The sequence below is a fragment of the Mobula birostris genome, chromosome 26 (genome assembly GCF_030028105.1).
Source record: "Mobula birostris isolate sMobBir1 chromosome 26, sMobBir1.hap1, whole genome shotgun sequence".
In the NCBI taxonomy this organism is placed as follows: Eukaryota; Metazoa; Chordata; class Chondrichthyes; order Myliobatiformes; family Myliobatidae; genus Mobula; species Mobula birostris.
In genome coordinates this window covers 50,796,426-50,811,308 of record NC_092395.1, presented here as the reverse complement: position 1 = coordinate 50,811,308, position 14,883 = coordinate 50,796,426, and the positions used below count along the sequence as shown (strand labels likewise).

Here is a 14,883-nt window from a genome sequence, read left to right as displayed (position 1 = left end):
AATGAACTTGGTACAGTATTGAAGGCAAAAGTGATCAAGGTACAGAAAATAGGCACAGGATACTGAACTTGGGTCATATTGGAATGGGTGCAGCTGGTTCAAAGGACCAACTGACTTTTGCTAGTTTCTATGTTTCTTATATGATGGGGAATCATATATCTGTAACTTCTGTCTTGCACAGTACTGCTGCCACAAAACAAGAAATGTAACAGTACACAAAAGACTGCAGATGCTGAAAATCTTGAGCAAGGAACTCAGTTAAGTCGGTCAAAAACGTCGACTATTTATTGCCCTCCATAGATGCTACCTGTCTTACAAATTTCATGACGTATCAGTGATGTTAAGCCTGAATCTGATTTTCCTTTCAAATTTCTCAAAAATAAAATGTTGGAGACCAGATTGACTCTCCAGCACTGGGCGCGAGGAATAACCGTTCAGACACTGATCAGCAGAGAGTTATACCCTTAAGAGGATTAGGGTGGATCTTTCAAATACAAAAAAAACATCACATGGGGAAGGTTGGGGACGCACCTGACAGGTAGTTTTTCAGAGGATGACTAACGAACCTCCGCATCCGCCTCAGCTCTCCCGCTCTCCGCCCACGACAGCTCACACCGGCGCAAGCGCACTGGCGATCACTTTACAGCGCATGCGTGGCGAGGGGAGCGCCATCTTGTTGCAATCGCGCAATATCTGAGGGACCGGCAATGGCGGAGGAGAGCGGGGTAGCTGGTGAGGGTGGCGTGCGTGGGATCACCGAGCTTAGGGTGGTGGATCTGAAAGCCGAGCTCAAGAGGAGGAGCCTGGACACCAGTGGAAACAAAAGTGTTCTGATTGAAAGGCTCCGACAGGTGAAAAGAGCGAGGGCTGTTGTGAGAGTGGGGGAGGGGTGGTTCTGTTGTATTGGAAGGGGTCCGTAGTCGGTGGGGGATACAGTCAATAGGGCTGGAGGGGAACTTGGATGTACAGGGAAGAGGCGTAAATTGGAAAAGTTTGTGATGGAAGTAGGCGTTGTTGGTGTTGGATGCTTTGGGGTCAGTGGGTTCCTTCTGGAGGGAAGGGTGAAATATGTGGTATTGGAAGGGGTCTGGGGTCAGTACGGTAGGGCACTACCATGGGGCACTAGTAGGGGTTGTAGTCATTTTCTGGTTGTTTGGTATTTGGGAATTTGAATTGGTTGGGAAAATAATGGAGAGCAACTTTAACTCTTTGGAAACTGGCAAATTCACTACTAGCTGTCACAGAATCATAAGACATGGAAACAGATCCTTCTGCCTGATTTATCAGGGTGACCAAGGTGTCTTCCGAAACTATTTCCATTTGTCTGTATTTGGCTCATTTCCCTCTAACCCTTTCCTAACTATTTATGTCTACATGTCTTTTAAATATTATTGTACCCTTTTGTCTCTTTTGAAATAATGCAATCCTACGTTGTTGCTTTATGTTGACACTGGTAATGAATTGTTGACTCATTCCTTAAAGAAAGGAGTGTCCGCCACAACAGACAGGATCTTCTGGTAGCTGCCCACTTCAACACTGCTTCCCACTCCCATTCAGATATGTCCATACATGGCCTCCTCTACTGCCATGATGAGGCCAAACTCAGGTTGGAGTAGCAACACCTCGTATACTGTCTAGGTAGTCTCCAGCCCCTTGGTATGAACATAGAATTCTCCAACTTCCGGTAATTCCCTTCCCCTATCTCTATTTCACGCTGCCCACTCCCCAGCTGCCTATCACCTCCCTCATGGTTCTGCCTCCTTCTACCCATTGTTTTCCCCTATTCCTTCACCTTTCTGCCTACCCCTACCCCCCCCACCTTCTTTATAGGGCCTCTGCCCCTTCCCTCTTCAGTCCTGACGAAGGGTTCCGGTCCGAAACGTTGACTGATCGTTTCCACGGATGCTGCCCGACCTGCTGAGTTCCTCCAGCGTGTTGTGAGTGTTGCTTTGACCCCAGCATCTGCAGATTATTTTGTGTTTAAGGAGTGTCTAGTCTCTTTGTGTAGCAGCTGTTATCAATTTACACTATTATTTGAATTGGGCAGCAGAAGGGTTGATTGAACATTTGTTCCACAGGATTGTCATAGTTAGGGGAGGTAGTGGGGATAAATGCCCACTACCTGTCAAATGTTCTCAGTGGCGTGCATCTGAAATGGCCTCTGACAACCAAGTCCAGTTCCTGACCTTCCCATATGGCTTAGCTCTAAGCCTGATAGAACCATTTCTACTGACATGAGAAGGGGCAAAGGCCAGTTACTGGCACCTTAAAAACCAATCTCTTCGAGCAGATGGGGCTTGTTTGCCGTGGTTGGCAGCTCATCTAGGAAAACTGATCTCAAACCTCTGTTGCCTTGCGGCTATACCCACTCATGGGAAGGCTTTGGGAGTAAACCCTGAGGGAAAAATCTGGATAAGCAGTCCCTGAGCCAGTCTTGGGTTGAGTTCAGCATTGACTGGTAACTCCTGTGATATTGCTGGTATCAAATTGTTCCTTTGGATTCATCAGCAATGTGGAGAAGGGAAGCCTGCTGCATGAGCAATAGCTTACTCTTCTTATCGTACTGACTTGGCATATGTGTTGCATGGACAGTTACAACACAGTATCCATGGTTGATGCTGACCAACAAAGGGCCTCAAAATTGACCATTATAGCAAGGGTTATGGAAAACAAAAGTAGGTTAAATTTGAGATCACTTATCTTGATAAGTATGGCTATAATAGACTGAGTGCCTACTGTGTTATATTTTTGATATTATGCATTTCTGATACTATACATTTCAGTGTGAAACATATTGCCTTAAATAAAAGCCCAAGTCTACAATTCTCCAAAGCTCAATTCATTTGCCTCCGACATTTTTCACCACACATTATTACTCATTTTGTTTTTTTAAGTGTCCATATTAACTCAGTGTTTTCTTCAATTGTCTTGTCCCCTTGTTTCCTTTTTCTGTTTAACAGTGTTGTTCTATCTTCCTTCCCATGGCAAGCTAAAATTTGTTGCTTAGTTGGAGCAGAATTAGGCCATTTGGCCCATTGAGTCTGCTCAGCCGTTGCATCATGGTTGATCTATTATCCATCTCAACCCCATTCTCCTGCCTTCTCCCTGTAACCATTGATGCTCCAACTAATCAAGAACCTATCAACCTCTTTAAGTATACCAAATAACTTGGCCTCCACAGCCATCTGTAGCAATGAATTCACAGATTCACCACCCTCTGGTGAAATAAATCCCGCATTTCTGTTCTAAAGGGACGTCCTAATCTGAGGCTGTGCCCTCGGGTCTCAGTCTCCTCCACATCCTCTGAAGTTCAAGTTTATTGTCATCTGACTATGGTGTACCCAGAAAATGTACATGATGCACAGCACATAAACCAAAATATATTCATAAATAAGTTAATAAACTATAATGTAAAATGCATGTGATGCACAGGAAACAGCAGTCCTGGTGGCAGAGTATTAGTTTTGCAGCCTCGGGGAAGAAACTGTTACTGATGTCTGTCTCACATCTACTCTATATAGACCCCCCAATTCTTCTGAACTCTGATGAGTACAGGCCTCCTACGTTACCCTTCCTGGAATCATTCTGAATTTCCTTGGTATTCTCACCAATGCCAGCACAACCTTTCTTAAAGGGTCCAAAGCTGCTCACAATACTTAAAGTGTGGTCTAACCAATGCTTTAGAAAGCCTCAGCATTTTATCCTTTAATATTCTAGTCTTCTCGAAATGAATGCTAATGTTGCATTTGCTGTCTATACACCAACACAACCTGCAAGTTAACCTTTAGGGAATGCTGCACAAGGATTCCCAAGTCAATATGCACCTCTGATTTCTGAATTTTCTCTCCATTTAGAAAATGGTCTTCACCTCTATTCTAACTACCAGCATGACCATGCACTTTATTCATCAGCTTCCCAAGCACCTCCTCTTTAGTAATAGCTATTGCACTCCTTTTTACCTCCAGACACTTGAATTTCTGGCATACTGCTAGTGTCTTCCACTGTGAAGAATGATGCAAAACACTACTAGGTTCATCCACCATTTCTTTGATCCTATTGCTATCTCTAGCATCATTTTCCAGTGATCAAACATCCACTCTTGTCTCTCTTTTTATATATCTGAAAAATCCTCTTATATTATTGGCTAGCTTACCTCCATGTCTCATCTATTTAATTTTTGCTTTTTCAAAGCTTCCCACTATATTTGCTATGTTATATACCCATTCTTTTACATTTATATTACGTTTTTGAGATGTATCTATGCTGTGTCTTTTGAATTGCTCTCAGAAATTCCAGTCATTGCTGTTTTGCCATCATCCCTGCTCGTGTTCCCTTCCAATCAACTGAGACTAGCTCCAAATTGAATATTGAAAGGGTTTGAGAGAGTTGAGGTGGAGAAGATGTTTTTTATGGTGGATCAGAGTCAGAATAGAGGGATTTGGAACAGATGGGAAGTAATTTCTTTAGCCAGAGGGTGGTCAGTCTTTGGAATTGAATGCCAAGGAAGACATGAAGGTCAAGTCATTGATTATTTTAAGCAGAGCTTGATAGGTTCTTGGTTAGTCAGGGAGTTGAAGGTTATGGGAGAAGGCAGTAGCATGGGATTGAGAGTGATATGTCAGCCATGATGGAATGGCGAAGTAGACTCAATGGGCCAATTCAGAATTCTACTCCTCTTTCTTGTGGGCCTCTCTCATTATTCTAATTGCCTTTACTCCATTGTAAAGCTGATACATCTGATTTTAGCTCTCCCTCTCAAAGTGCAAGGTGAATTTTATATTATGATTACTGTTTACTCATGGTTCCTTTACCTTAAGCTCCCTAATCAAATCTGGTTCATACCCAATCCAGTATTGCCTTTCCCCTAGTGGGCACAACCACAAGCTGCTCTAAAAAGCCATCTTGTAGACATTCTATGAATTTTCTCTCTTGGGAACCAGCACTAACCTAATTTTCCAAATCTGCCTGCATTTTGAAATCCCCCATCACTATTATAACATTGTTCTTTTTACGTGTGTTTTCTATCTCATTGTAATTTGTAGCCCACATCCTGGAGGCCTTTGTATAATTCCCATTGGGTTCTTTTTACCCTTGCAGTTTTTTAACTCTACCCACAAGGATTTAATGTCTTACATCCTATGTCACCTCTTCCTAAGGAGTTGATTTCACTTTTTAGCAACAGAACCACCCCATCGACTCTGCCGACCTGCCTGTCCTTTCGATACAATAGTTATACTTGGAGCTCCCAAATATGATCATCTTTCAATCATGACTGACTAATACCCATAATGTCATACCTGTCAATCTTTAACTGGGCTGTAAGTCATCATTAACACAAATTCTACAGCTGCTGGAGATCCAAAGCAACATACACAAAATGCTCAAGGAATTCAGCAGGTCAGGTGGTATCCATGGAAATGAACAGTTGATATTTTGGGCCAAGATCTTTCCTCAGGACGGGAAAGGAAGAAGGAAGATGCCAGAATAGAAAGGTGGGGGCAGGGAAGGATAGCTAGAATATAATAGGTGAAACCAGGTGGGTGGGAAAGGTAAATGGCTGGAGCTGAAGAAGTATGATGGGAGAGGAGAGTGGACCATAGGAGGTGGGGCATCAGGGGGAGAAGATAGGCAGGTGAAAAGAGGTAAGAGGCAAGAGTCATTATTAATTGCGGCTAGCTTCTTTCTGTAAACATGATGGTATTGCACAACAATTTTGACTTCACCCCGGGTTAATGATTTCTTTCTTTAGGTAATAGAGGAGGAAGGAGGAAACCCTGATGAACTTTCAGTCACACCAGACACCCTAAACAGCAGAACATCAAAGAGGACTGGGAAAGGTATCAATAATTATTTACAAGGTACAAGTGGTAAATTTGTACCTTTTGTTTGCCTGTTATTGATATTGTGGACATGGGTATTTGAGCCAACCCATCTGGAAGCAGTTGCCAAGTAGCATACTACCCAATTTGCAAGAAGTACTATTTTCTGTTGGAAAATAAAAATTTCTGTTTGGCTTAGGACAGAGAGCTGAGGATGGTGAGACTGAGGACTCTGCAGAAGAGGACTTTGCTGGAAAGCAGGTGAGCTATTTTATATAGGTAAAGGCATAGGAGGCAAAAGAGTTGGTGTGGACAGGGTGAGCCGAAGAACCTATTTCTATGCTGTACAATTCTGATTGCTCAAGTAATTGTTACATAGTAACATTTAATTATAGTTTTCCACAGGCATTTTTAATTACATTTTTATAAATAATTGTTGATACATTCCCTGATGTTCTTCCTAGCAGAATTGAGCAAAATATGTCAACTTGGAATATTGGTTGCAAAGTGAGTTGTTTTTGCAGCAAACAGTGCCTCAAATTGTCAGAGATGAGTAGACCTCAGATATGTTTCTTCCCAACTGTAGATTGACAGTGGTTATTAGGTACCTTTATACTGGGCATTTATTACAAATAAATTGAAATGTTTTATTGCACTTATTGATTCTTTAGGGAACAAAAGAATGTTCCCTAATGTACAATCTGCCTCAGGCTAGACAATCTCCCATCTCTCCCCTGACTATGGTAGGTATGTTTCTTTTCCTCATTCCTACACCTCGACTCTAGTCCCCTATTCACTCAACCTCGTCTTTCCTCTGCCTTCAGATTTAAAATTTCTTGTTTCCCCCACCTCAGTGATGCCTCTATTTGTCAACTCTAAATCTGTTCTTTCTAGCCCTTCTAACAGTGCCAGAAACAAACATCAACTGAGCTTCCTCAGCATTCTCGGATGGTGAACTTCAAAGAAGTACAATTATCCCCATCATGGACTACAGTTGCAAATGTTTGTAAACCTTTTGCAATTATCTGGTTTTCTGCATTAAACACTCATAAAATTTGGTCTGATCTTAATCTAAGTTGCAATAATAGACAAACACAATCTGCCTAGATTTCTCGTTAATACTGAGTACACCATTTAAGCAATCGCAGTCTAGGTTCAAAGAAGGATGTAAACCTCTAGTGTAATAACTTCTTTAAAAGCTATTTGGATTCAGGTGATCCAATCAGTGAGATGAGATTGGAATTGTAGGTTGTAGAGATGCCCTCGCATGTAAAAAAGGCACACAAATTCAGGGTACTGACATGCCCGCTCTGCTAAAGAAAGATCTGTTTGTGTCCACCATGCCTTGATCAAAACAACTTTCAGAGGACCTTAGAAGAATTGTAGAGATGCATGAAACTGGAAAAGACTATCGAAGTATTTCTAAAGACCTGTGTGTTCATCAGTTCACAGTAAGAGAAATGGAGGAAGCTCAGTACTGTTGCTACTCTCGCTAAGAGTGAGTGTCCTGCAAAGAGCACAATGTGCAATACTGAAGGAGATGAAAGAAAACCCAGGGGTAACTGCAAAGCCCTGCGGAAATCTCTAGAACTTAGTAATGTCTCTGTTCATGTGTCCACTATAAGAAAAACGTCGTACAAGAATGGTGTTCATGGATGGAGACCTCGGAGGAAACCACTGCTCTCCAAAATAAAACATTGCTGTATGCCTCAAGTTTGCAAAAGACCACCTGGATATTCCACAACACTTCTGGGACAATGTTCTCTGGATAGATGTTGAACTTTTTGGCAAAAATGCACACTGTGATATTTGGAGGAAAAAAGGGCACTTCACACCAACACCAAAACCTCATCCCAACTGTGAAGCATGGTGGAAGAAGCTGCTTTGCTGCCTCAGGACCTGCATAGCTTGCAATTGTTGAGGGAACAATGAATTCAAAATTGAATCAATATATTTTACAGGAGAATGTCAAGGTAATGGTTTAGAAGTTGGATGATTACAACAAGACAATGATCCAAAACACAATGGTTGAAAAAGAAAATTTGTGTTTTCAAATGACCAAATCAGTGTCCAGACCTTAACCCAATTTAGATGCTGTGGTGTGACCTGAAGAGGGCTGTTCATGCAAGGTTTCCCAGAAATATTGATGAACTGAAATAGTTTTATATGGAGAATTGGTTTAAAATTCCTCCTCGCCATTGTGCAAGTCTGATCAGCAGCTACAAGAAACGTTTGGAGGTTATTGCTGCTAAAGGAAGTTCTACCAGTTATTAAATATAAGGGTTTACATACTTTTTCCAGTCTGGACTGTCAATGATTTAACAATGTGCTCAGTGAAGACATGAAAAATACAATTGTTTATCAGTTTAGGCAGATTGTGTTTGTATATTGTTATGACTTGGATGAAGATCAGACCACATTTCATGAGTAATTAATGTAGAGAGCCAGGTAATTGCAAACGGTTCACAAAGTTTTTCTTGCAACTGTAAGTAATGAATTTGAAATAGTGACTGTCTTTGTTCTCCAGTTACAGAAATATTAAATTCAATCCCTTTTAAAACTGTTCATACTTTTAGAGATACCACTTCATTCTAAATTCTACTGAAGATGTGCATTTTCTTTATCCAAACAAGACCAGCCTCTCAGTAGGGATTGGTTCAATGAACCTTTATGCATTCATCTTTTCTAGATGTCTAAAGTGTACACACCCTGATAGTCGTGGTTTGCAGCCTGCAGCAAGACTTCTTTTCTCATTTAGTCAAAGCATCTTGCAATAAAGATGTTACTATCAGAATTACCTGCATCCTTACTTTGATTCACAAACAAGACCCTTCACATTCATTTTAATTCATTTTTGCATCTGGCTTTCCATTGTCAGAAAACTTGAAAGCATTACACTTAGTCCCTTCATTTTTGCCTTTGGAAATTGTAAAGAGCTGAGTCAAAGCACTGATTGTTCTTGTATTCTCTCATTAGGCCTACTAACCCAATAAGTACCAATAATTTTCTCTCTGTTTAACCAACCTGTTTAACTTTTTTGTGGCACATGCTTGAAATACAAATCCAAACATATCTGCTTTCTCCTTTGCTACTTTGAAGAACAGTTTTTTATTGATAAAGCATTATAATTTTTTTCTAATACTTGTATTTTCCAAGAGCCTGATTATATTTTAATTATGGATTCTAGCGTTTTACTTCTTATATGCAGCTGTCCAGTCTTGTGTTCCTGTTATCTCTGTGCTCCCTTTTTGGGACAGTTGTTGTGTGAGTAGCCGCCTAGTTCACATAGATTACACCAGAATTGAGGAAATGCTAGAAGTTCAATGTTAATGAATTGTAAAGCTCTACAGCATCTTTAGTCCAGAGATTTGTTGGCCTTTATTCTTAATTTACAATTCCTCTGTAAACTTAATTTCATGTAAGTTGTAGTATAATTTTTTTATGAAAAGCTGCTCCAGCCACCTGAATCTTCTTCTCTTGCTTCATGGGATTGCTATTTTTCAGCAGCATTGTAAGCTTCATTTAATTACAAAATCATCCTTAACTACTTCAGTTACATGTGACATGCCACATTACCAGCTTTATTACATGATCATCTTTAGCTACTTCAGTCAGTTTTTACTGGATTTATTTCTTATTTATCAAGGGAATCAATAAAAGCGAATGATTCCATTATTTAGCTGTTGTCATATCTGATGGCATCTCAGTCAATTTGTTCCTTATTCTGCCAGTTATCTGTCAGTTATGCTCAGTCTTAAAAAAGGTGAATATAGATTGCAAACAGCTTTGTGACAGTGAAATGGAGGTGAATTTTATGGATGTGGGGAGAGCCAAAATATGTTCAGCATGGTAGGTTAGAGACACTTTATAAAACTAAGGGTTGGTCAGTTAGGACACTTGGCAAAGATCGACAAGAACATTGGTCACATGCAGTTACAAAATTTGAATTATGTCTGAAAATTTTCCTGTTTACTGTTGAGGAAGGAGTACATGATATGTTTTCAGGAACTGGCCTATTGCGCTAAGCAATATGTAGTGCCTGTAGCTTTGTTTCTACCTTCGCCTCACACAGTGTCATTAGGGCAAATAGATTGAAAGGTTGGTAATTTTATATCCTACCACAATTTGATATTTTGGGAATGTAGTCAACAGTGTAGTAGGTCATAGCTTGTTTCTTTTTCTTTATCACAGGAGGATATTGAAGCTTTTGTTGACCAGGATCAGGACACCGAAGTAATGAACGTGTCAGAAATTGGGTACACTGAGTGTGCTGAGGCAGATGCTGTTGTGGACAAAGCCATGGAGTGTATTTTGGACTCCACTTCAGTTGATAAAGTAAGGAGATTATAAGTGGTCTCTGCTGGGAAAAGAGAAGTGATAATGGGGAGGTGAAGAGAAGGGAGTGGGAGAGAATGGGTTGCTAATTCACTTCTGCTGAACAACAAGTGCTATCAATATACAAGTGCTTCAATAGCATTTAATAATCGTACAGGCTCTTCACATCTCATTAGCTGCTAAGTTCCTGAGGCATTTAAAAATTAATTAAAGCTCCTTTGTTCCTTATAATTTGCGCTGCCTGTCGCCCTTAAAAGCAGAACTGTGTAGAATGAGTTCTAGTTAACTCTGTCATTTTTGCCCAATCTTGTTAGAACTGTCTTTAGAAGGTTTGATTCTCTGCATATCTAGACATGACATAAAGCACTGATTCTACTTTTTGATTAAGGAAAGAAATAAAGCTAGGATTTGGACTTGTAAATTGTTTGCATGTTTATTGTTCTTCTATTAATTTTAATATTTTCTGATCGAGGAACGAAAAGAGGCAACTGGAGACCCAGCAGAGGGGGAACAAATGCAAGTTAATGAAGTAAGATCAAATTTCATTCCATAATTTTGTCGCTGCTGGAGAAATTAGACAAATTCCTTGATATTTTCTGAATTGAACGTCCAGTAAGCTGGCACTCTTAGATTGTTTGGGCCATCAGGTCCTGCTCCAGTTAATACCCAAACACATTTGTACAGGTTAAACAGTAAAATAAATTTTCCAGTAAACCTGGTGAATTTGAAAGTAGCGAGGATATTAATCCTCTCCTGAAAATAAAATAGCAGCGATGCCTATAACCAGAGGACAAAGATTTAGTGGTTAGAGAGGATATAAGGAAGAGTTTCTTTCTTGCTGAGGGTGCTTGGAACACATTGTCTGAGTGGGAGGCCAGGTCAAGAGCTTGAATCGTCAAGTCATAGGAGAAACATACTAAGTGCTGTTAAATGGAGTAGTATGTATATGTGCCTGATGGTTAGCATGAAAAGTATGGGTGAAGGCCTACTTCTGTGCTTTAGCTTTAACGTTTTGGACCTCTGATCTGGCTGCTGACCTGCTAATGTTCCAGAACTTTGGTGTTTCAGACCCCAACCTGGTTTCAGTTTCTCCTTAGACCCACAGTCCAAGTCCCCTTGCTCATATTCTAGACTAATGAATTATACATAATAGGCCATCATATTTTCCAAGCAATTGGATGCTCTGTTGTCCTTGTTTTACTGTTACGTTTTCATGTGTATTGATTCCCCAATATTTATTTGATTTGTCATCACCTGTATGTTGTTTAAAATGTAATTATCAGAAGCTGGCCACTCAGCTCCAAAATCTGGCATGGCCCTTCAGTTAACTCATGGTGGATCAAACATCTCAGCTTCATTTACCTATCTTTGCATAGTTTGTCCTAATCCGAGGACTATACAGGTTGACCTTCACTAATCCGGCACCGTTGGGACCTGAGGAATGCCGAATTACAGAAGGATCACATTAAGTATAATCAGTGCTGGATTATCGAAGGAACTGGATTACAGGTAGTCAGATTAGTGAAAGTCGACCTGTATTAATTTGCTTTGAAAGTTGATTTTCCCTAGCATATACAGAATTTGACAAAGAATTCAGATCACTGCTGGTTTGAAAATTGTTCCCTCATTTTATTAAATGATTAAGTTTTAAATTTAGGTGCAGCAAAACACCTTTTCATTTTCACCATTCTACTATAAATGCCTGCAAGTAAATGAATCTCAAGGTAGTACATGGTGACTTATTTATACTTGCACAGTAAATTTACTTTGAACTTTGAAAATTGCAAGCAATTCCAAGTGTAGCACGACGCCATTACAGCTGGGTGTTTGGAGTTCAATTGTGTCAGCAGGTTTGTACGTCCTTCCCATGCGCGCGTGGGCTTCCTCCGGGTGCTTCGGTTTTCTCCCACTTCCAGACACATGCTGGTTAGTAAGTTAATTGATCATTGTAAATTGCCCTACGAATGGGCTAAGGTTAAATCAGTGGCTTGCTGGGCGGCACAGCTTGAAGGGATGAAAGGCCTTGTTCCACACTGTACTTCTAAATAAAAATAATAAAAATATGGTGACATATACAGTAGAAATTCTGAATTCTTTATCCAATTCCATAAACTACTCTATTTAAATTTAATGGTTAAGTTCTAAATTTAAAATGTAGTAAAACTCCAGTAATCTTGTATACTTGGAATTTTGGTGTTATAATGGCTGATTTTCTGCAGTATACACATTTTTACTTTATTAGATGTTGCAGAATATTATAATTTTCTATTGACTCTGGTAATTTGAAATATACATATTAAAGGAAGCAGGGAGTTGAGTTTAGAGGGAAGACTAGAAAACTTTATCCAGTGAACCAGACGCTGAACTTTGGACTTTCTGATTAGTCAGCAAATTATCAAAGTTTTTCTATACAGGTTTCCCCCGCCATCTGAAGGTAGAGCATTCCTGTGAAATGCTTTGTAAGCTGGAATGTCGTGAAGTGAAGAGGCAATTACCATTTATTTATATGAGAAAAATTTGTGAGCGTTCGCCGACCCAAAAAATAACCTACCAAACATGCCAAATAACACACAAAACCCTAAAATAACAGTAACATATAGTAAAAGCAGGAATGATATGATAAATACACAGCTTATATAAAGTAGAAACTCTTTTCTGCAGTCATTGCTGCACTGTTCACCGTAGCGAAAATCTCATGCAAGCGCTCTCGGCAGAAACACTCTCTCCAGAAACACTCTCTCCAGTAACCTTTAAGCTATGAAGCTGTCAAATCATACCAAATAACACATAAAAATACACAGCCTATATAAAGTAGAAATAATGTATGTACAGTGTAGTATCACTTACCGGAATTGGGAAGACAGCGAGCGCACTGATGGTGTGTTGGGCTGAGTTGTCGGAGGTTGGGGTGGTGGGACACTGGGGTGTCATCTCATCGTCGTCTGTTTCCATCAGGGCAGGCAGGTCATCTTTTATGTCTGCTTGCCTCGATGTCAAAGGTCAAAATTCGTCATCTGCTGTGGCTGATGTGGAAGGCTTGAAAAACAACAGTATGCTTGACTGCTTAGCCTCGTGCATTTTTCTATCATACAGTTCTTTGTAAGCATTCAAACCATCCTGCAAATATGCCCTAAACCTACGTACCCTTTCAAAATTAAAGTCGTACTTTATCATTGCAGCGAAAATCTCACGCAGTTGCTTCACGTTCAGTTCCTGGACGACTTCACTTTCGGTCCGTTCGCTACTGCATTCAGTTTCGATTGTTATCCTTTCCTCTTCCAATTGCATCAGCTCTTCATCTATCAGTTTTTGGCGGTGGGTTGCCAAAACCTCTTCAACATCATCTTCGTCAGCTTCCACAAGCCAAACTCACTTTGTCCTTACTTAGTTCACCATGATCGAGACGCTTAATTATGTCTAGTTTTATGCTAAGTGTAACACCCGTACGAGCTGTTTTAGGTTTTTCCGATACCTTAGAACTCATCTTATTAACGGATGCTCAAAATAAATCGACATAAAGTACAGATGCTCACAGGCACGTGTTTAAGCAATGCCAGCTAGAATGCAGTTCCAGCGGAGGAGTTTGGCTGCCTTTTTTCACACGCTACCTTTTTTCGTAACACTGAAAACACCTTCTGTTAGCGAAAACAGGTAACAAATGTAGCTCTTTCGTAACAGCGAGGTGTCGTAAAGCGAACATTTGAAAAGCGGGGGACTTGTATAGTCATCATGTTTTCTGTTTCTCATTGGAGGAAGTAGTTTCTCTGTATCGATTCAGTTACTTCTGTCAGTTCAGCTCCGTTTCTATATTCTGAATACAAGCCAAGCTTGTGCAATCTATGCTCTCGATCCTTGAGACATAGGCTCGGTGTCATTGATTGCTCTGTATATCTCCCAAAGGCCGGTATATTCTTCCCGAGATACAGAATCGGCTTTAATATGACTGGCATATATCGTGAAATTTGTTGTTTTGCAGCAGCTGTATATTGCAACATATAATAAAAATTATAAGTTATAAAAGTATATAAAACAAAGAAAATTAGTGCAAAAAAAAGTGGAAAAAAGTACATTCAGGGATCTGATGGTGGAGGGGAAGAAACTGTTCTTGAAACACAGAGTACGTGTCCTCATGCTCTTGAACCACCTCCTTGATAATAACAACCAGAAGAGGGCATGTCCTGGGTGATCAGGGTCCTTCATGATAGATGCTGCTCTTGAGGCATTGGTTTTTGAAGGTGACCTGGATGCTGAGAAAGCTAGTGCCCATGGTCAAGCTGGCTGAGTCTACAACTTCCTGCAGCCTTTTTCGATCCTGTGCAGTGTAGAAAGTTGGCAGTGTCTGGTCAGTGGTCCCCAACCACCGGGCCGCAAAGTATGTGCTACCGGGCCGCGAGGAAACTATATGATTTGGCGATGTGAAACGATATGAGTTGGCTGCACCTTTCCTCATTCCCTGTCATGCCCACTGTTGGAACTTGAACGCACGCGAGGTCATTACCCACGCGTCATCCATGTCAGCGCGGGAAGGAGATCAACTCCTCGAGCTTGCAAATGACGGTGGGCTGAAAAGTATGTTTGACATAATATCTCTGCTGGCATTCTGGATCAAAGTCAAGGCTGAATATCCTGAGATAGCCACGAAAGCACTGAAAACGTTGCTTCCATTTCCAGCATATCTCTGCAATGAATGCAACGAAAACTAAATTGCGGAATAGACTGGACATAAGGA

The 14,883-nt window shown here is 40.5% G+C and overlaps 1 protein-coding gene across 5 annotated transcripts in view; it reads left to right on the top strand.

Moving 5' to 3' along the window:
- Positions 1–661: 661 nt before the first annotated feature.
- LOC140188152 (scaffold attachment factor B1-like) overlaps positions 662–14,883 on the top strand; it is a 98,141-nt gene continuing 83,919 nt past the window's right edge. For 4 of the 5 annotated variants that reach the window (XR_011883228.1, XM_072244139.1, XM_072244141.1 and 1 more), the window contains exons 1-5: positions 663–851; positions 5,750–5,837; positions 6,019–6,080; positions 10,011–10,154; positions 10,627–10,683. Coding sequence is in view for 4 of the 5 variants with exons in the window: in XM_072244139.1 (XP_072100240.1) it covers positions 708–851; positions 5,750–5,837; positions 6,019–6,080; positions 10,011–10,154; positions 10,627–10,683 (495 nt within the window). In the remaining variant the exon portion in view is untranslated. Of the gene's footprint in view, positions 852–5,749; positions 5,838–6,018; positions 6,081–10,010; positions 10,155–10,626; positions 10,684–14,883 lie in introns of all 5 variants that reach the window. The other variant, XM_072244142.1, reaches the window with a different exon arrangement.